Source organism: Sinocyclocheilus rhinocerous, unplaced genomic scaffold (assembly GCF_001515625.1).
Source record: "Sinocyclocheilus rhinocerous isolate Xijiao unplaced genomic scaffold, SAMN03320098_v1.1 scaffold1531, whole genome shotgun sequence".
Lineage (NCBI taxonomy): Eukaryota > Metazoa > Chordata > Actinopteri > Cypriniformes > Cyprinidae > Sinocyclocheilus > Sinocyclocheilus rhinocerous.
In genome coordinates, this window is record NW_015652147.1 from 115,092 (window position 1) to 137,345 (window position 22,254).

The 22,254-nt window shown below is 36.6% G+C and overlaps 2 protein-coding genes across 2 annotated transcripts in view; one reads left to right on the top strand and one right to left on the bottom strand.

Moving 5' to 3' along the window:
• Positions 1-1,602, top strand: part of LOC107713773 (gastrula zinc finger protein XlCGF7.1-like) — a 22,390-nt gene extending 20,788 nt beyond the window's left edge. The window contains exon 4 of the transcript XR_001636932.1: positions 1,592-1,602. The gene's annotated coding sequence lies outside the window, so the exon portion shown is untranslated. The remainder of the gene's footprint in view (positions 1-1,591) is intronic.
• LOC107713768 (gastrula zinc finger protein XlCGF49.1-like) overlaps positions 1-11,417 on the bottom strand; it is an 18,148-nt gene extending 6,731 nt beyond the window's left edge. The window contains exons 1-3 of the mRNA XM_016519376.1: positions 11,396-11,417; positions 6,123-6,582; positions 4,002-4,102 (exon numbers count right to left, since the gene is read on the bottom strand). Of these exons, the coding sequence (XP_016374862.1) occupies positions 4,002-4,102; positions 6,123-6,577 (556 nt within the window). The 5' untranslated portion in view covers positions 6,578-6,582; positions 11,396-11,417. The remainder of the gene's footprint in view (positions 1-4,001; positions 4,103-6,122; positions 6,583-11,395) is intronic.
• Between the last annotated feature and the right edge of the window lie 10,837 nt (positions 11,418-22,254).

Sequence of the window (22,254 nt, forward strand, 5' to 3'; positions counted from 1 at the left end):
ACACACACACAGACACACACACTCTCTCTCACACACACACACACACTCTCTCACACACACACAGACACACACACACACACACACACACACACACACAGCACAACTGAGATTCATTTTAACATTTAAATGACATTTATGTTGCTGGTGAACTACAAAAAGCTACAAATTAATTTTGACAAATATTTGTGTGTTTCTGCAGTAATTATATTTAAAGGCTGATCATCTTTACAATCATTTTGTTAGAAAATAAGCATGTATTTGGAAGTATTTTGGCAACAACTATGACCACTTACTTGTTCATGCTGAACACCACTCATTTGTCTTTCAGTGTTGATGGCCTGCCATTACTTAAGAAAGTCATGTGGCTTGTCCTATGTGCCGCCATTGTTGTTCTCCCTACAACATTAATCTGTGGAAACAAACAGCCAAATGAGCTGCATCTTTTAGATGATGTCGCAGCAGACCTCAAAGACCCCCCCCTGTCTTGTGGCATGCAATGCCAATGAAAAAATAAAAATAAACAGCACAAATGATTATGTTGCTGGTGAACTACAAAAAGCTACAAATTAATTTTGACACAAATATTTGTATGTTTCTGCAGTAATTATATTTAAAGGCTGATCATCTTTACAATCATTTTGTTAGAAAATAAGCATGTATTTGGAAGTATTTTGGCAACAACTATGACCACTTACTTGTTCATGCTGAACACCACTCATTTGTCTTTCAGTGTTGATGGCCTGCCATTACTTAAGAAAGTCATGTGGCTTGTCCTATGTGCCGCCATTGTTGTTCTCCCTACAACATTAATCTGTGGAAACAAACAGCCAAATGAGCTGCATCTTTTAGATGATGTCGCAGCAGACCTCAAAGACCCCCCCCTGTCTTGTGGCATGCAATGCCAATGAAAAAATAAAAATAAACAGCACAAATGAGCTTTGTGGTCGAGTTTTTACTCTATGCGCCACTGTTTGAGTAAATTAGCATTGTAAATTCCACAATATAGTAAAAGAAAAGCAGAGGAATCATCAGTTGGAACCAGAACCAAGGAACCAAGAAGGTAACAGAATTAGCCTCTGACTTAAATAAATAAATAAATAAATAAAAACTCAACAACGATGCAGTTACTGACCTCTTATCAATCCAATAAAACGCGCAAAAAAAAGAAGAAAATTAGATTTTATTAAGGTGTATTATTAAGGTTTGATTTTATTAAGGCTCAAAATTCTGTGTAAAGACGCGCACAGATTATTTAGTTACATTTGATTCAATGGAATTTGTATTTGATTACAATTGTAACTGTATTAAATAAAGTATTTACTCTGTGTATTCACAGATTATTTTTTATGTTGTCTAGTTTGTGTCTTAGTTTATGTTTAGTAATGTACAACAGATACTTCCCCGTTTTAAGAAACTTTGCATACTTGCCTTGTAACATCCTTAATTGCTGATTCTTTGGCACCAAAAGGGTCAATATTGACTGATATATTTTGGGAACATTGCCTAAAACAAATATTAAAGGGGTCATATGATGCGATTTCAATTGTTCCTTTCTCTTTGGAGTGTTACAAGCTCTTGGTGCATAAAGAAGATCTGTAAAGTTGCAAAGACTAAAGTCTCAAATCCAAAGAGATATTCTTTATAAAAGTTAAGAGTCAGCCACACCTACCTAAAACGGCTCGTTCTAACACGCCCCCACATATCTACCTCACTATGTGGGAAGATTTGCATAACGCCGCCCAAATGTTCACGCAAAGAAAGAAGGCGTAACTTTTATTCTCGCTGTAGTATTGTTGTTGCCGCCGCCATGTCGTGAAGACGCTGTGTGCTTCCTTGTGAAAGCGAAACTACTTTGTTTGGTCTTCCAAAAGAGGACACGACTAGAAATCTGTGGTTAAGTTGTAGGGTACGAAGGGTAAAAACACTTTTTTTAAATATATATATTTTAATATTTTTGAACAAAAAGCAGAGAGAATCATGAATCTACATCTGCATCAGATTTAGAAAGATGATCAAAATGAAGTACAGCCTAAACCACTTCCTGGATCATATTTTCATTAGGTGACGTTACAGGCAGTTTTGATCAGTGTTGCCAGATTGGAAATGTCCAAGTATCGTACCAGAAGCTCAAAACTATCGTATTTGGAAGAAAATTACCGTACACAAGTCATGCGTACAGAATACAGCTATTTATATCTTAAACAACAACTTTTTAACACGACATGTAAATTACCACAATAGATAAATAACTGGTGTACCTCACATCGTGTCTACACCAGACGCGAGCGGCGTGACAAAATACTATAGAACCCGTTACAATAAGTGACACTGTCTACAATGGATGTGGCGCGGCGCGACAGACAAATCTCACACCGTGTCTACACTGGACACGAGTGGCGCGGCACGACAAAATACTATAGAACACATTATAATCAGTGATGCTGACTACACTGGATGCGGCGACACGACAAATCCCGCCAGTAAACTGCTGTCGCGTTCTATTTATTACATGCTGACACAAATTTTAAATGATTTTCAACAGTCGCTTTGCGCGTCCAGTGTAGACAGCTGTTGAGGCGCGGCACCACGGTATGGAAGGACCAAACTCCACCTCTGAGTCGCTGTCATCGGAAGCCTGTGTTGCCAGATGTTGAGGAGGTTCTTTTGCATTACAGATTTGATGCCCTCATGGATCGTACATCGTAGAGAGGTCTAAATTATCGTACAAATACGATAATTATCATACGTCTGGCAACCCTGGTTTTGATTTATATGCTGTTTAATGCTTAAAGGCACAATATGTAAGTTTTTGCGGCATGTTCAAAACAACAAAGGCGAAGCTTGATGACGCTGTGAAGACGGGTAGAACCAATGGGTATTAAGAGATGATATGATCTGATATGATATTCACGAATCATGTTCACGGATGAGTTAATGAATTACCTGTACCTTCCACAGTTATTCAAACAGCGAATAAATTATACAGAGAAAGCGAGCAAAGAAAACTGACATTGTCAAAGAACATTATGACTGATTTCAATCTAGTGCGAGATTAAGCACTTTCAAAAAAACTCCCCTTGTAATTAGTAAAGCTGTCTATACACTGCTTGATGAATGAATCACTTACTTGCATCATACATACATCTGCACTTGTTTATGAAGAGAGAATTCGCGAGCTGAATTCAGTCAGCCTGTCAGCGCGCGCGCACACTCACCACCCTTCCACAGTTATTCAAACAGCGAATAAATTATACAGAGAAAGCGTGCAAAGAAAGTTGACACTGTCAAAGAACATTATGACTGATTTCAATCTAGCGCGAGATTAAGCACTTTCAAAAAAACTCCCCTTGTAATTAGTAAAGCTGTCTATACACTGCTTGATGAATGAATCACTTACTTGCATCATACATACATCTGCACTTGTTTATGAAGAGAGAATTCGCGAGCTGAATTCAGTCAGCCTGTCAGCGCGCGCGCACACTCACCACTGTTTCAGCGATGACTCATCTGAACGCCTCTGATTGGCCATTGCATTCATAAGCTCAACAGACTCGTGTGTGATTGGTTATAATGCACAACACTGTAAAAACGCGGAACATTGAGCAGATATAAATTTAATGCTACAGTCAACACTTTTCATTTCAGCCATAATGGATTTACTTTAACTGTGCAGCGGCATTTTGTCCACAAAACCGAGGATAGCGCAGATATTACGTCATTGATAGGCGACCATGACCATGGAGGAACAGGGACGAGTCCATTTTGTCAAACTCTGGATTTACAAATCCTTGGGAACTTTTGGAATAGCGTAAGTACACAAATGCATGAAATATATAACACTGTGCAAGTGGTTTTTGGATATTTTATTATAAAAATCTTACATATTGTGCCTTTAATGATCGTGTTATTTTACATATGCATCTGCATATGCATCAAGTCAGTGATATGACATAAAAAGCAATTCTTGCAGCAGTGTTTTTCTCCTTTTAAGCTTCTTCCACACTGTTGGCAGGTGAAAGGCTTCTCTCCAGTGTGAACTCTCATGTGAACTTTAAGGTTTCCTTTCTGATTGTAACACTTTCCACACTGCTGGCAGGTGAAACTACCTCTAGTTCCAGTCTCCGGAGCACTTTTTTGAGAGGTCATAAAGTCATGATGTTTCTCATTTTGATCTTTCTCTTCGGTTTCATTCAGTTCTTGATTCTCCTCTTTCGGCACCATCTGGTCTAAGGCAAAAAGAGACCAATACATGTTAATCCTGGTTTAATGGCACAAAGTAAGAAACATCAAAACATTTAGACATTTAAATGCATCATGTCATGCATATGTGCCAAATTGCATGAAATTTTAAGCATGTCGAAACCCTCAAAAACACCCAATTATTATTCTAAGTTTGAAGTGATTTAGGTAATAGAGATTTTTTTCAAAGCCTGTTGTATGTGACACACATCCCGCTACCAGTTGGTGGCGCTGTGACCATGACTCACTGTAGTCACACCCACAGGATCAGCCTCCTTGACCAATCATACAGCTCAAGTTTGATTTCCATTTTTCACCAATATTTTATCCCTTTGCCATGTGAAAAAACAACCAACATATCAATAATCACATCACCTTCTATTATCTTGGCATCATGATGACCAAGTTTGGTGTCAATCACATGGATCCCCTCCAAGAAATGTTTAAAAGTTCACAGCATGCACTATTTATTAAACTAATGGCTGTCATTTTTAAAGTTCATGAGAACAGTAAACGTACAGAGTTTGGTGATTATAGGTAACATGGATTTAGTCAATCAATAATTTAGTCAAAAGGGGGTGCTACAGAGTCCTCTGTTCAACATCCATGTCTTAGCTTATTCCTACACCTAATAACTGACAACTCTGATGTGCGTGCAGAATTTCATTAGAACCTTAATAATGTTAAGAGCATCAAAATCATCACTATCCCTTTAAGCCTCATCATAGCACAGAAACTGTGCTTAATTATCTGCTTTTGGCATCTCATCACAACTACATGTGTCTCTTCTAGTGCAATTTGGTAAACACAGACCATGATGAAATATATAACACTGTGCAAGTGGTTTTTGGATATTTTATTATAAAAATCTTACATATTGTGCCTTTAATGATCGTGTTATTTTACATATGCATCTGCATATGCATCAAGTCAGTGATATGACATAAAAAGCAATTCTTGCAGCAGTGTTTTTCTCCTTTTAAGTTCCACCAGGTAGTTCTATGCATCTAAGTTTGTGCACTGCTCACTTTTCCCCTCCTTTTCTGAGCAAGGTATAAACAGTATTGAGACTCAGCTAAAACTGAAGAATCTAGTAGTTCTTTAGTCAGTGGGATGTTGAGAAACCCTCTGAGACAGAAGTATGAGTTTCTGATATAAAGCCCAACGCTTTTGGTATGACTGGGTGAGGAATCCATGCAAGATCACACATAGGGCCTGTTTACACCTGGTCACTTCATGCGGTTTCTCTAATCCGACCATGAAAAGACCAGGGCTGCGTTTCCCAAAAACATTGTAAGGCTAAGTTGATCGTAGACCCATTGCCACCAATGGAGCTACGATCAACTTGGGCTTACGGTGCTTTTGGGAAACGCAGCCCTGGTCAATAGTAAAGGTATATAATAAGTGTCTCTTCTGTTTGGGCACCAAAAAAATTGAAACCTCTGCAAAAGGGTTTTAAGACTATTTATTTATGTTATCTGAGACTTTTTATGGACTTGTTGAAAGTGAATTTAATGCTTTTGCAGGCTTTTCAAGGATCCACGGCTACCCTACTTTCACCAGATTGAACGCAAAGGTGATTTTTGAAATTGCTACCTTTTCTAAACCTCTTGCCACACTCAGAGCACTGCAGTTTCTTGGCAGAATGAGTTTGTAAATGCCTTTTCAGATCTTTTTGATATTTGAAACCCTTCTCACACTGAAGACACGTGTAAGGCTTCTCTCCAGTGTGAACTTTCATGTGAGTCTTGAGGTTTGCTTTATTTGTGCAGCTTATTCCACAGTGATGGCATATAAAACCGTTCTCTCTAAAGTGAATCCCCATGTGGTAATTAAGGCTTTCGTTACGTGTGAAACTCTTTCCACACCGATCACATGTGAACGGCCTCTCTCCAGTGTGAATTCTCATGTGAGTCTTCAGATTTCCTTTTCGATTAAGCATTATTCCACACAGTTTGCAGGTGAAAGGTTTCTCTCCAGCGTGAACAATCATGTGAGTATGAAGGGGTCCTTTATGTGAGAAACTCTTTCCACACTTATCACATGTGAACGGCTTCTCTCCAGTGTGAATTCTACTATGAGACTTAAGACTTTCTTTTCGTGGGAAACTTCTTCCACACTGTTGGCAGGTGAAAGGCTTCTCTCCAGTGTGAACTCTCATGTGAACTTTAAGGTTTCCTTTCTGATTGTAACACTTTCCACACTGCTGGCAGGTGAAACTACCTCTAGTTCCAGTCTCCGGAGCACTTTTTTGAGAGGTCATAAAGTCATGATGTTTCTCATTTTGATCTTTCTCTTCGGTTTCATTCAGTTCTTGATTCTCCTCTTTCGGCACCATCTGGTCTAAGGCAAAAAGAGACCAATACATGTTAATCCTGGTTTAATGGCACAAAGTAAGAAACATCAAAACATTTAGACATTTAAATGCATCATGTCATGCATATGTGCCAAATTGCATGAAATTTTAAGCATGTCGAAACCCTCAAAAACACCCAATTATTATTCTAAGTTTGAAGTGATTTAGGTAATAGAGATTTTTTTCAAAGCCTGTTGTATGTGACACACATCCCGCTACCAGTTGGTGGCGCTGTGACCATGACTCACTGTAGTCACACCCACAGGATCAGCCTCCTTGACCAATCATACAGCTCAAGTTTGATTTCCATTTTTCACCAATATTTTATCCCTTTGCCATGTGAAAAAACAACCAACATATCAATAATCACATCACCTTCTATTATCTTGGCATCATGATGACCAAGTTTGGTGTCAATCACATGGATCCCCTCCAAGAAATGTTTAAAAGTTCACAGCATGCACTATTTATTAAACTAATGGCTGTCATTTTTAAAGTTCATGAGAACAGTAAACGTACAGAGTTTGGTGATTATAGGTAACATGGATTTAGTCAATCAATAATTTAGTCAAAAGGGGGTGCTACAGAGTCCTCTGTTCAACATCCATGTCTTAGCTTATTCCTACACCTAATAACTGACAACTCTGATGTGCGTGCAGAATTTCATTAGAACCTTAATAATGTTAAGAGCATCAAAATCATCACTATCCCTTTAAGCCTCATCATAGCACAGAAACTGTGCTTAATTATCTGCTTTTGGCATCTCATCACAACTACATGTGTCTCTTCTAGTGCAATTTGGTAAACACAGACCATGACATTCTCTTGGATAGTTTGATTATTATGTTGGCATTTGTGCACAAGCATTAGCACAGCTTAGGTCCTATCTATCCAACCGCTACCACTTGTGTTTGATGAGATGTCTATTCATTTATACAAAGTATGGAGTGCCACAGGGCTCAGTATTAGGTCCTCTGCTTTTCTCCTTGTATATTTCCCTCTAAGGGACATTATTATTTATTTTCACTGTTATGCTAATGATACTTAGGTTTATATTTCCTCACAACCTGGAAACACTGCATAACTTAACTAGTCAGCAGAGCAGGCCCGGCGCCAGATTGTCATAATTGGGGGGCACCATTAGACCTGGTGACTGATTTGGCCCCTCCTGCTCCTTTTCATTTATTTATTCACTTAAATATTATTACTCTATATTATTGCCTGCCCGATATATATTCGGTTTTCAATATTAAATTGACTAATAATCTTAATAAGTAAATCAGCCTTTATAAACTTTATTACAACTGTATATGTGTATAGATCAGCAGCCTAAGATTGCAACAGTTTATTTGGAGAACCGAGGAGGCCCAGGATTTTATGGCTCATATAAGCTATGAACATGAAGCGTAGTTCGGTTAAGGCTTTCAGTAAGCCTGCAGCCTCAAGTCTGATATCTGTGCTGTACGTGTGAGTGGTTTCGATTTCACGGAGCATTTCAGTTATGCTGTCACCAGATTTCAACAGATGTCTTTTCAGTTTTTCACCAGATGTGTAAAGGGAATTGCACACACTGAAAAAGTCCTCTATTGCCTTAATTTAATTTGTCTTGCAGTATTTTTTTTGCATTTTGCTGTGTTTTCCAGACATAACATTTGCACTGTCATAACACTGACTAAAAATCTTGTCAAGCCTGAGGCTAGCATTAGTTAGTTCAGAGATAACTAGTACAGTTAATGTCAAGGCGTCACATTGTTTGCTTGTAGTCATTGTAGTCAGTCTCTCTCGCACACGATAGCTATCATCAACATATCTCACTACATTAGAAATGTTTTCACATCCAGCTGGGTCTTTAGTTCAATCCACTTAAGGGTGTACCATGAATCACCGATCTCCTTCACAATGTGTTCGGTGATAATCTCGCTCGTATGCGAGATGTGATTTGGTTCTGGATGTCATAGGAGGTATACGTGGCATTACGTGGAATTGTGCTGAATGCTTCTGCGAATTCTGTCTTTTTTTATTGTGTACTCTAATAAGACCAAAAAGAGACAACCACTTTTCTCACCCATGGAGTTCACGGCATCTAAACTCCCTCGCAAAGGAAGCTTGTTCGCAGCAATAAACAACACAATGTCCACTAATGCTGACGCACATACACGGTGTATTCCTAATTGCTCAGTATTGACAATAGTGGAAATTCCTTTACCCATTGCGCTGCAAGTTTTTTGTCCTTCCACAAAGTCATGTATTTTCAATGCTCCTTAGAGGTTTCATGCTTCCCAATTGTTTTTTATTGCTGTCATTTGAGTGTTACCAGTTTGAATAGCCGGTATGAGTGAAAGCTTGAAAAGCACAAAATAAAAATGCATTTACTTAATTTTTACTTTTCTTTTTGTCCAGCGTTAACTAAAGCGCACGAAACCATTTCTTCAATTCATTTTTAAAGTCACCATGAAATCAAAATCGAAATTTTTTTTAATGGAATACTGTAGTGTTTATTATAAATAATTTATCCATGCACTTCATTATTTTTTTTTTATTCATGTGCCCTCATAATCTTTAATCAAAAACATTAACCTCCCCTCCCCCTCAACACGACTCCTCTTCTCTTTCGGTCATGAGCTACGGCGCAAGGGCGGAGCTAGTGACGTGAGGGGTAAACGCTGGGATAAACGACGGGGAAAAGCTGAAGCTGATGCTGATGCTTCACTTAATAGCACTGACACCAGTCATGAGGGAGTACGTTACCTCTAAACATTGAAAAGATATTAGGATATTACGACAACATTACTCTTACGACATCGCAAACTAATTTTTTACATGAATATGACTTGACCTGATGGAGGACGCGCTCAGTCATTCAGGCAGTCTCTCTCTCTCTCGCGCGCGCTAGGCATGTTTTGTGCCGTTGATCGTTGTCGTCATCCTTAATAAATAAAACTTATTCATGCTTGGGTGTCGGCTGTGAATCCAGTGGAGAGAAATCCCCCACCACTAACTGCAAACTGGCATTCAGATCTGCCTCCATTTTGTTAGCAACGCCCCAGCTTCCAACAATCCAATCAATTCTCGAAGGACGAAATCAAGTCCCGCCCTCTCATTTCAGATGCCGTTTCACTCGGATATACGTCACAGTAGAGAAGAAAAGACAATCGCAACTTCTGTTTCATGCCGACTTTAAGATCATTTAATTATTTATTTTTATTATTACTTATTCTTTTTTATTAATGGCAGGGTTTCGTGGTTTTTAGTCACGTGACCGGTACAGAGACCCGCAATGCTATTTTAGTTTTATTAATATATTGAATAAGTTTTACTTAAATTTTTTTAGTTTCCTTAGTAATTTGAATTAAAAAAAATTTTTTTTTTTTAAGGAAAGCATGTTCCATCAAGGAAACAGCACTTAGGTCATTGCATTCCTCTGTGTCTTCATGTAGTTTTTCATTTGTGCGTTAAAGACATCCACCTGAGATTAGGTAAGTGAAAGTGTTGCGTTCATTGGATAAATTCGTTTATACACATTAACAAAACTGTTTAGGTATTTGACTGAATTTAGTCCTCCAACAATGCTTTAATTTACATCTGTCTTTACAACAGTCCTATGACATTCTTCAAAAAAAGCTGGGCATTTTAATAAGGATCAGATGAATGAGTACAGCTTTGAGAATAAACACCAACCTGTTTGTGTCTCAGTATCTTCATGTTTGAATGTTTCTTCAATCTTTATGTCTTCACTCTCCTCTTTAATAAACTCCATCTTTATAATCGTGTTTCACATATAGTCGCTTCAGCAGGAGTTTTTCTGTGTTTGGACACTTTGTCCTGTTAAACATTATGAGAGAAAACAAAAATGCTAATTAAATATCTGAGTGCATCTCAATCAGCTCCCTAGTTCAGTAGTGCACTAATGAGGGAGTCAGAGTGAGAGTTAATGACATTAAATCATTAGATTTAAAAAAAAAAAAAAAAAAAACGCACTACAACTGAATAAAAGAACACATTATACAGACATATTTTGTATTTAGTTGTGGCTTATATTTGGTATTTACTTACTTTTTAATTATATTATATATTACACTTTCATCTAAAAAGCTGGTTTGTATTTTCACATATAGTCGCTTCAGCAGGAGTTTTTCTGTGTTTGGACACTTTGTCCTGTTAAACATTATGAGAGAAAACAAAAATGCTAATTAAATATCTGAGTGCATCTCAATCAGCTCCCTAGTTCAGTAGTGCACTAATGAGGGAGTCAGAGTGAGAGTTAATGACATTAAATCATTAGATTTAAAAAAAAAAAAAAAAACGCACTACAACTGAATAAAAGAACACATTATACAGACATATTTTGTATTTAGTTGTGGCTTATATTTGGTATTTACTTACTTTTTAATTATATTATATATTACACTTTCATCTAAAAAGCTGGTTTGTATAACTCCCCTACACTTGTTTGGAGAAGCGGTGTCTTGTGATTCAACCGATTCGAATCACTGAATCATTTTGTGAATCAATTTGTTCAATTGATCACTACTATCACTACTTGCAGTGACTGCATTTGTGTTCACACTAAACAGATTCACGATACAGGGAGCGAAATGAGACACACTTTTTCTGTTACTGTAACTCACGTGCAGATGCATCGCATTAATGTTAAATAATATCATGATAATATTAATTAGACAGAATAAAGCATTGCGATGTTGCACTCAAAAATTCTTTCTGCGTCGCTGGTAAAACTATAGAATTGATTGAACAGTGTACATGGATTAAGACATTAACAAAATGCTTTAAAACACAAACCTTTCTTCAGCTCTGATGCAGGAGAGCGACGCAGCCTTATGACGTCACATCGCCAGACCAAAATAAAAGTCCTGTCCGCACGCTGATAAAAGAGTTGAATTATTGGTGATATATGTTGTCCAATGATGTGATGAAAATATTAAGAACTACTAATGAAAGAGTGTAAGATTTTGTCTTTAAAAAACTGTAATGTTTTGGTGCAACGATTTATACCAGATCTAAATTAGATTAAAATGCAAATAATGTCAAATTCACGGGTTACAGAAAAAAAAAAAAAAGTGTATTTTTCTAATATTTTAAGTGGATATTTAAAGTTAATTAAAATACCTAAAAAATGTATACAATGCAAAAAAATATATAAGAATTAGTTTTTTAGAAGATAATAAGATAATAAGAAGATAAATGAAAGCAAAAGCAATAAAAAAAAAAGTCAAGTATAAATAATCAAAATTCTAATCGCTCACCGAGACACAATGTACACCTGCTGAACTCCACAGAAACAACTGTTGTTTTTCTAAAAAAAAAAAATCATATTTTAATTCATCTTATTTATTATTATCATCTTAAGTTATTTCTTCAGATTGTTTTGTTGTGTTCATGTTTTATGCTTTATCCTATTAACTTGAATGCCTAAAGGGCAAAATAATATTTGCATGCAAATACATTGCACCATGCGCATGCATATTAGGACTGCAGCTAACTATTATTTTTTGTTGATTAATCTGTCGATTATTTATTTATTTATTTCATTTTCGATTATAGGAGACATCTTGAAGTGCTACTTGCTGATTAAGGACCTTGTGAAATAATCCCAGAAGGTGCTCTTTGGTTGGGTTTGAAGAGATTATTACAAAAAAGAAGAAAAATCCAAGGAAGAATCCATACCATTAAATCTATTGTACCTACACTATTAATGTTTTAAACAAATACTCAAGTCTCTCGTATCTCCAACTATGGCTTTTGGAGGAATATGCGTGTTTTTGTGTGTGTGTGTGTGTGTGTGTATGTTTTTTAAATATATAGAGATTCAAAAAATGCCGAGAACCAATTTTTATTCTTCAGTCGTTTTAAGGTGCATCTGGTAAATTGGGACACACGTTTTTTTTTATCTCATTTGAACTTCGATATTATAATTGCTTACAACAGGATACTATACAAATCTCTCTTTTTTTTTCAATAAATGTTTTTTACAACTATAAAAACAGACACTCTAGTGGATTGTTAGTGACGTGTACTCATAAACACTAACATTTCAAGAATCAAGAAACTTCGACAGAAGAAGGCTACAAAAGATGTGAATTAAAACATTTCAACAGAAATGCATTGAAGCACTTCAACAGAAGTATAAAACTCTACTTATTTTGTCTTTTGTGCAGCCTTTCTCCGTGACTTTTTCCCTGTGTTCTTTTCATTTTTTGTTTTGTTTTTGAGCCTATATATTTGAAGTGTTACAAATTTAAACATTCAAATGTGATTTCCATGTCATTTGGGGTACTTTCAGAACGAAGGATGTTTACATGACAAATGCTATGCAGGTGTAGCTGCAAGAGTTTATAAAACCTCATCCTTAAACACTCGTCTGTACTCGCCTCAAGAGAATAGTGGAACTTTTCTTTAGCAACTGCTACAGATATTACAGCCAATCAGCAGCCAGCGTTGATTGTACAGCCAATAGAATCACACTTTCACTATGGACACTGTTCACAGACTTGATGAGGCAAATATTGCAATGTTTATTTTTTTTGTTCAAATTAATGCACATTTATTTAACCATATATGCACCTCACTGAGAAAGAATGAGACACACATGCTTAGTAGATATATAGTTTTTATTTATTTACTAATAGCACTTGCAATGTTTTGCAAAAAAATATAATTTCCCTTGTCTGACAAATGAACCCATCCCACCTGAACAGTTCACCTCTCGTCTGTGTTAACTCTTTATTATCGATGAACACTCCACCAGTGTCAGCCGTGTATTTTGCCATGGCACTGTTGATGAACCTCCTGGCTTTGTTCATCTTCCGGCCTTCTCCCCACCGCCACACACACCTCTCAGTGATGCCAGAGAAAATCACTGTGGCATTGGTAAGTTTCTGGAGTGCAGAAAGTTCCTCCTTCATGGAGCTCAGAAGATCCACACTCCTCAGTAGGCCTAGGTCGTTTCCCCCAGAAACATTCCTATCCAAAAGGACAAAATAAAGGACAGATAGCAATATTTTCAGCTGTGGCATGTATGAAGTCAGTTTAAGCGGCAGGTGACACCTAATGCCGGGTTCAGACTACACGATATTTTTGTCGGTCACGATAGTCACTGTGTCAGATTACACGATTTTGACTCCTAAAATCTTGTCGTGTCGTGGACAAGAAACATGTCAGACTACACGTTGCTTCCCGACCATTCATCGCATGCCGTCTTTAACGACGCGCGTGATGTAATCGAGAACTAGCGACTGACTTCCGAAAACAAGAGTGTCAACATTGCTGAAGCGCTTCCGCTATAGTTCGCCAGCATTTTTCTTTGTTCTGTCGTGGTAGTCCCTCGATGACACATCATACAGGCAGGAGGACTGTTGCCACAGCTCCACGAACCGTTCCTCCATCTCATACTTCCACCTAGCAGCACCATCATCTCTCTTTCGTTTTGCCATGTTTGAAACCTGTGTATGAAAGAGCTTCTGTGCCCTAACATTGTTCGGGAGGCAGACACACTCTTGCAGTTTAAATCTAGATTAAAGACCCATCTCTTCAACCTGGCTTACACATAACACACTAATACACTGTTTGTCGGTCACTGTGTCAGATTACACGATTTTGACTCCTAAAATCTTGTCGTGTCGTGGACAAGAAACATGTCAGACTACACGTTGCTTCCCGACCATTCATCACGTGCTGTCTTTAACGACGCGTGTGATGTCATCGAGAAGGCGGAACTAGCGACTGACTTTCGAAAACAAGAGTGTAAACATTGCTGAAGTGCTTCCGCTATAGTTCGCCAGCATTTTTCTTTCTTTGTTCTGTCGTGGTAGTCCCTTGATGACACATCATACAGGCAGGAGTACTGTTGCCACAGCTCCACGAACCTTTCCTCCATCTCATAATTCCACCTAGCAGCACCATCATCTCTCTTTCGTTTCGCCATGTTTGAAACCTGTGTATGAAAGAGCTTCTGTGCTGCTATTGGTCAACGTCACCAATGTGACAGAACTCGTCGTGGACGACGGGAAAACATTAAACATGGTAGTCTTTCGGTCGTGATGTCGTGAAGCATCGCAGACACGGAATCGGTTGTCGTCCACTATGACACACTACACGAGCTGAAACGATGGAATCTTGCGTCACGACGCCTATTGTCGTTTACGAATCCCCACGACACCCTACGTCAAGCAAATCGTGGCAAAATCGGGCTAAAATCGTGTAGTCTGAACCGGGCATTGACTTGTATTTGTACTTGATTTGTAATTATTGGACGGCCCGTGTTTTCGCTTTGTGAAACTGAAAAGATTTGTGGGACTGAAAACATTTCCGTTGCGCGAATGTTCGCGGCCTATGTGGAAGCATCCATAGGAATCTGTTGTTTTATTCCATCGCACCCGATATTCGTTTAGCTTTTTCGCGCTCAGTGTGGAAAGGCTTTAAATGTGACATGTTCCATGTTTCCTGCCATTCATTGTTAATGAATTATTTTATCTTCCCTTTAACATTTTCCTTGCTAAGAGTCACTTGTACTTCTATTTCTGAATGTTTAAGAGCTTGCTTAGCTAGTTTATCAGTCATTTCATTAGCCTCGAACCCACAGGAACATTATTAAGCTTACACTACTTATTTTTAACAAACATGCAAGAATCTCATAAACAATGTCTTGCCTTGATGATTTTAACCCACTTGCAGGACTTGTCATGCACATCAACATTTTTTTTGTAGTCGACGTAAACCATGACGTCAATGCATCGTTGCATTACATTACATTACATTTGAATTCACACTGCATGAACCTTGTTGCTTCTTTTATTAGTATGTGTAAAATGCCTAATTTTCACTTAAAACTTATCCTCATGCAAATAATGCTTGACCGTCTCCTCACAGCAGTTCTCTTCCTAATGCTGCTGTTGTTATTGACTCGAAATGCATTTTCTTATGCATTCACTCTTTGTATTTCTTCTCTCTCCTTACTGCTTATGCATTACACTGCACTGTGTTGTTAACTTTGCAAGCAACAATAATGATCATTATGAAGTGTTACTGACATGGGCGTAATTTGCAGGTTGCCACTACTGAAGAGACCAACTTTAATGAAAGCTACTCAGATAATCGTAAGAACATTGGGACACCATGAATATGAACTAAAATGTGCTTTTAAAAATATTATATTTCATTACCACTTGTAGTACACTTGAACCCATATTACATACAATTTTAAATATACTCATCATACATAGAAAAAAGACTTGTGAATTATTTAAAATATAAGAATATATAATAAATATATCCAAAATGTATTTATAATGTATGGCCCACATATTTTTATAAATAAATTAGTGCTGTCAAACGATTAATCGCGATTAATTGCATCCAAAAAATAGTTTTTCTTTACATAATATATGCGTCACAGCCACCACAGTATATATTTTGAAAATATTCACATGTATATAATTATATTCATGTAATTTATAGTACATATATATTTAATATATAAACATAACATTTTTCTGAAATATATACATGCGTGTGGTGTGTGTATTTAATATACATAAATATACACAGTACACACATATATTATGTAAACAAAAACTTTTATTTTGGATGTGATTAATCGCGATTAATCGTTTGACAGCGCTAAAATAAATAATTTCAAATGTATTGTAACTATGTTAATATTCCCTGTATATGATATACTTAACTACATGTTTCTGGTGTCTTTACACGGTACAATCAAGTACACAATTAGAATGTCATTAGTAGCACTTTTTTTCCACATTAATATATAAATATAAAGAACTTTGTGCTAAAAGTATACTTTTTTACTGTTTAATTGTGAATTTTAGTACACATTTAACCTGCATGTTTGTCACCAAAAAAAAAAAAAAACACACAATGAACTATTTGAATGTTAGAAATAATAAATTTGTAATGTAATTCATGTAAATGTAAACACCCATAGATTGAAAGGATAATTACCCTATTCCCACATAGATACAACAATGCAGCACAGGTATGGTATATAATCTACAAACAATTTATGTAAAGCGATCGTAGCACACTTTTAAGCAATGCCGTTATAAAACACTTCTGGTACTTTGTCTGATTACACTTAAAATCAGTTTAAGTGTTAGAGCTAATTACCGCATTTATATTACGTGAACTTAAGTGGCACAGTTGGGAAAATGTAATTATAACTAGTACATTAGTAATATATTTTTAACAAAATCAGTGTAATTTAAATGTAGGATTCTGAAGTAGAAATATACTTTTAAATGTGTATTTATAGTGTATAAAAAAATTATTAGCTAGGTTTTTTTAGTGCATTCAAGTATACTTCATTTTTACCTGGGTTTAATTATATGGTACTATTTGTTGGAAACAAAAACAATTTCTCTCTCCGCCTCAGGGGCTCTCTTGTTACATGTTTGAAAATTATCAGGACGACGGGAGTTGCTCGTAACATCTCGAATCGGCCCGTAATTCTTCTCACATGGTACGAGCCGCGACCATGCGAGCATCTGTGAGTTTGTCCCGAGAGAAAAAAATCGCCTGCGAGCTCTTACGACAGCAAAAATCGCACCGTGTACGCCCCCCTTAATGTGCGGTTGAACATTTGTAATGTAATTCATGTAAATGTAAACACCCATAGATTGAAAGGATAATTACCCTATTCCCACATAGATACAACAATGCAGCACAGGTATGGTATATAATCTACAAACAATTTATGTAAAGCGATCGTAGCACACTTTTAAGCAATGCCGTTATAAAACACTTCTGGTACTTTGTCTGATTACACTTAAAATCAGTTTAAGTGTTAGAGCTAATTACCGCATTTATATTACGTGAACTTAAGTGGCACAGTTGGGAAAATGTAATTATAACTAGTACATTAGTAATATATTTTTAACAAAATCAATGTAATTTAAATGTAGGATTCTGAAGTAGAAATATACTTTTAAATGTGTATTTATAGTGTATAAAAAAATTATTAGCTAGGTTTTTTTAGTGCATTCAAGTATACTTCATTTTTACCTGGGTTTAATTATATGGTACTATTTGTTGGAAACAAAAACAATTTCTCTCTCCGCCTCAGGGGCTCTCTTTGCCCTTAGAAAGACTTCTTGGCTTTCCTGTTTTCAAACTCAGTTACAATGTCATCAAAGTCCAAGTCCCTGACCAGCTGAGATTCGATGGCCATCAGTGACAGAGCTTGCGTTGTTCTGAGTTCACTTTTAATTCTAGCTATCAGTGAAAATGATCTTTCTCCTTCACAGTTTGTAACTCGGCAATGTCAAAAATATACGTAGGGCTACAAACACATTGGGGAAAGTTGATTGCAGACTGTGTGTGCATCAGCTCATTTACGAACAGTGGGCAAATCCTCAGTTTCCATGTTCAGTAGATTCCCAAACCTGTTGTTAATGTTCTGGTATGCATCCACTCTGTGGTCTAAACAGCTGTCTAAAACCACTGGTAAATTGATTTTTCTTAGTTGAAAAAAGCATACGGGCAAAGCAAAAAATATTACCTGTGGATGGTGAACATGTGATTCAGTCACGATAAACTTTGTCCCCATTTGGGAGTTTACAACACAGCAGATCATTAGTGAGGGCGCGCACCTTAAGGCGGGTGTACACGGTGCGATTCTGAAGGTCGGAACGTCGTGAGCTCTGGCACGTCACGATTGAGTTTATCCGAAAATTGTATGGAGGCAGTCACACACGACACGAATTTACTACGATTTTACTTACTCTGACGTAAGCATTACGTTTCGCGCCATACGAGCCGCGACCATGCGAGCATCTGTGAGTTTGTCCCGAGAGAAAAAAATCGCCTGCGAGCTCTTACGACAGCAAAAATCGCACCGTGTACGCCCGCCTTTACTGCAGTAAATTACTGTATTTGCATTACTGTAAGGGGTAGGTTTAGGGTTGTGGTAGGTGTAGGAAGTTACAAAACCATAATTTGATAGGTAGCATTTCAACCGGTTTAAGAACAGACTTGCATGTTTGAGTCCAGGTAGTCGTACAGTATGTAATAAGCAGAAGAATTATGGAATTCTTAAACAAAACTGCTGCTTCCTTGGTCAAACTATTTCTAATAAATCTAAAATGTGCTAAATTAAATTTCACTGTGTTAACTTTATTCACGTTTAAAAAAAATAAAAATAAAAGCAGAGAATCGAATTATTTGTGAGTATTTAAATTCAACCTCCCTGGATAAACATATCTGCTTCTACATCCCGATATGCCCTTTTAGTAAAAAAAAAAATGCAAATAGTTTTCTTGACATTAAGATGATTTAGTAAGCCATTGTGAAACCAGATCCATCATATAATTCAATTTCTGTGAAGACTTTTGCATGTGCATATAGAATAACATCATCAGCATGCTCGCGTGTATCATTTAAATTATGCTCCTTTGCTTAAAAAAGTGGTGAAACATTTAGAGACATTTCATAAAGAAAGGCTACAACTACCTGATTTTTACCTTTTTTTTTTTATTGTGTAGCTAATAACTAATTAAAGAGTTCGTTAGTTCTGGCAAATAAAGAAATCTGCTTACAGACAAATAGAATCAGAACTTGTTCCGATTCCATTTCTCTCTATAAAACATATAAAGCAACTAACATTAAACCCAATGATCACTGTAATGTATAAACTCTGGGTTGATATTAGGAGTGAGATCTTTAAATCAACTACAGCTGAAAGGTTTCAAAAATTTTGCATTAATTAACATAAATATTGCTTTCACTCCACTATAAAAGTTACATTTGTTTAGAGCCTCTTATATACCAATAACTACACTCTGCCCTGACCTGACTACATATAGCTACCATATGGATCCATTCACAAGTAATAAAAACAGAAATGCAAAAAGAAAAAAAAGAGCGAAAACGGTTTAAAATTATCTGAGTGCAAACAAAGATGCTAAAAGATCAAAAATTATTGCTCTCACTACACTATAAAAAGTTACATTTGTTTAGAGCTACTTATATGAAGAGTTTATTTGCAAAAACAGATAAATCCATTTTTGTAAAATTTCATAAATCATGTTGTTTTTTTAATAGTGCATTCCAAAGTAATATCAATCAAACTGCAGTTGGGTTGTTTTGATAAAGTAATAATAACAAAAAAATAAATAAATACAGGTATTTTACAAAATTAAAGTTCACTGAAAGTATGTTTCCCTTTCGAGGTAACTTTGAACTGCGTCCTCTAGGGGTCCCATATCGACCCCTAGAGGACGCAGTGTCTCGTTCCCTTCTCAGGGAACCATGGTTACATACCTAACCTGAGAAGTTCCCTTTCGAGGGAACTTCGAACTGTGACCCCTAGTGGACGCAGTGTCTCCTTCCCTTCTCAGGGAACCATGGTTACATACGTAACCTGAGACGTTCCCTTTCGAGGGAACTTCGAACTGTGTCCTCTAGGGGTCGCTATGGGACCCCTAGAGGACGCAGTGTCTCGTTCCCTTCTCAGGGAACCATGGTTACATACCTAACCTGAGACGTTTTTATGCATTAAAAGGTTGTTTTTAGCAAAAGCAGATAACTCCACATTTCATGTTTTAGAGGTAAACAAAACCAAGTAATTGCTTTGTATTTGCTAAGTTAGCGTTTCTAATCCACCCTCGTATTTTTTTCCTCATTAAAACCAAATGTGTTCATCAGTGATAGTTTGTGTGCATTTTATTTTGTAATTTCACTAGAGTCTCCACAACAGTTAGCAAAAGACTGAAGCACTTGTCTGTGACACCGGCACTGATAACATTGGCAACAAGCACTCAGCGTGATTTTAAAAGCGACACATTTAAGCGGCAGATCACCACTTACTTTAAACAAACAAAGTTAATACTCTGCTAGTCAACTGGAGATGTTTCATCTGTAGTAAATATATTTGTACTACGAGACGTTTCCAAAAAATCCTTCTAACTCGCATTAACAGGGGAATATCCGATCTGTCCGCTTTCACGGAAGAAGCAAATAATGCACGTATCCGATTCATATGGGCATAAATGCAGCCACAGAAGAAACTCCTCTCAGCTAGCGCATCTTTTCTAAGTGACTAGCAGGCTTGTCACCTGACCTGAATACTACACACTGGTTTGCTAAAATGGACTTATCAGCTTCTGTTCACAAACAACAAGTGCACTTGTCGGTTTCTGCTGTAAAACATGAACTTGCGATGCCTTGAAAGTGGACAATACTGGCTTTTGTGACAAAACGTGTTTAGGGTTAGGAACGTGCTATATGTGGAGAATAACACGACAATCAGTTCTTTTTTTTTAAACGTGGCATTTATCGGTTTTTGCAAATGAACTCTTCATATATAAATAACTACAAGCTGCCTTAGCCTGACTGCATATAGCTACTATATGGATCCATTCAAAAGTAATAAAAACAGCAAAATGCAAAAAAGAGAGAATAAAATTGTTTAAAATTATCTGAGTGTAAACAGAGATGCTAAAAGATCAAAATGTCCAAAAACCTGCTTCTTTCCCCTTTTTAAAGAATTACTTTCATAGTAATGTATTAACTGAATAAGCAGTTTCAGAGGTCAAATCTTAAAGATTTCGGATTTCAAATGACATAAAGGTATATAGATTATTTGATATAAAAGAAATGATTGGTATTTCCAACTTCTTTTTTTCTCCCAAGAGAATGAAGAAGAGCTGAGTATCATCATCCAGCTTAGGGGTGGGCGATCTGACCATTTAATATCATATACATATCGATCAACTGAAGACGTCTACGGTCTACTTTTCAAGCGAATCGTAGAGATTGTGATCATGTATGTCCTCATAATAATGTTAAACTACAGCAATGACTCCCTATTAGATGACTGTGGCTGGCCAAATTAAATCAGGCGTCTCTATCATGTGTCTTTCACGTGCAATGAATTAAAAAAGTTATTAAAAGCACAGTAACTGCAAAAGAGCTGAATGCGAATCAAGCAAAATATACTTGGGGTTTCAGGTGTGCGCATAAATGGTCAAATATACACAAAAATATGTCCAAATGTCTGTCTTGGCAAGTATTTACAAGACCGCCAGTTAAGTCTTAAATGCACAATATGTAAGATTTTTTTATTAAAATATCCAAAAAATCACTAGAACAGCCCACATGAAAAAAATACTATAGTCATTTATAGTAAATACTAGTGTTTTTGAACCATATTATAATAAAGTACTTGAATTAATTTGTTGTGTTAATTCCATAGTTGCTGTGGTAATATAACAACTATAGTAATATAAACAAATTACTTCACCCAATACTGACCTAAGTTTTCTACAACTATAGGGTATATTATACTACAATACACTACAGTTTACCGTAGTAAAAACTAAAGTATACTACAGTATTTATTACAGTTGTATCAGTTCACTATACAGTATGCTGTAGCATTCATTAACAAAGTGTTGTAAATGCTATAATATATACAGTATAATACACTATACTATAGTATGGTTCAAAAACACTATAGTATTTACTATAGTATTTTTTCATGTGGGAGTGTTATATATTTTGCTGACTTGTGTACTTACATTATCCCAAATGTTTCAAAGAATGTTTAAATCCAAAGAAATGGCAACTTTAAATAGTGGCTCGTACCTGGTCATTGTGTCGCCTGCCAATGACGTCATACACCCCCG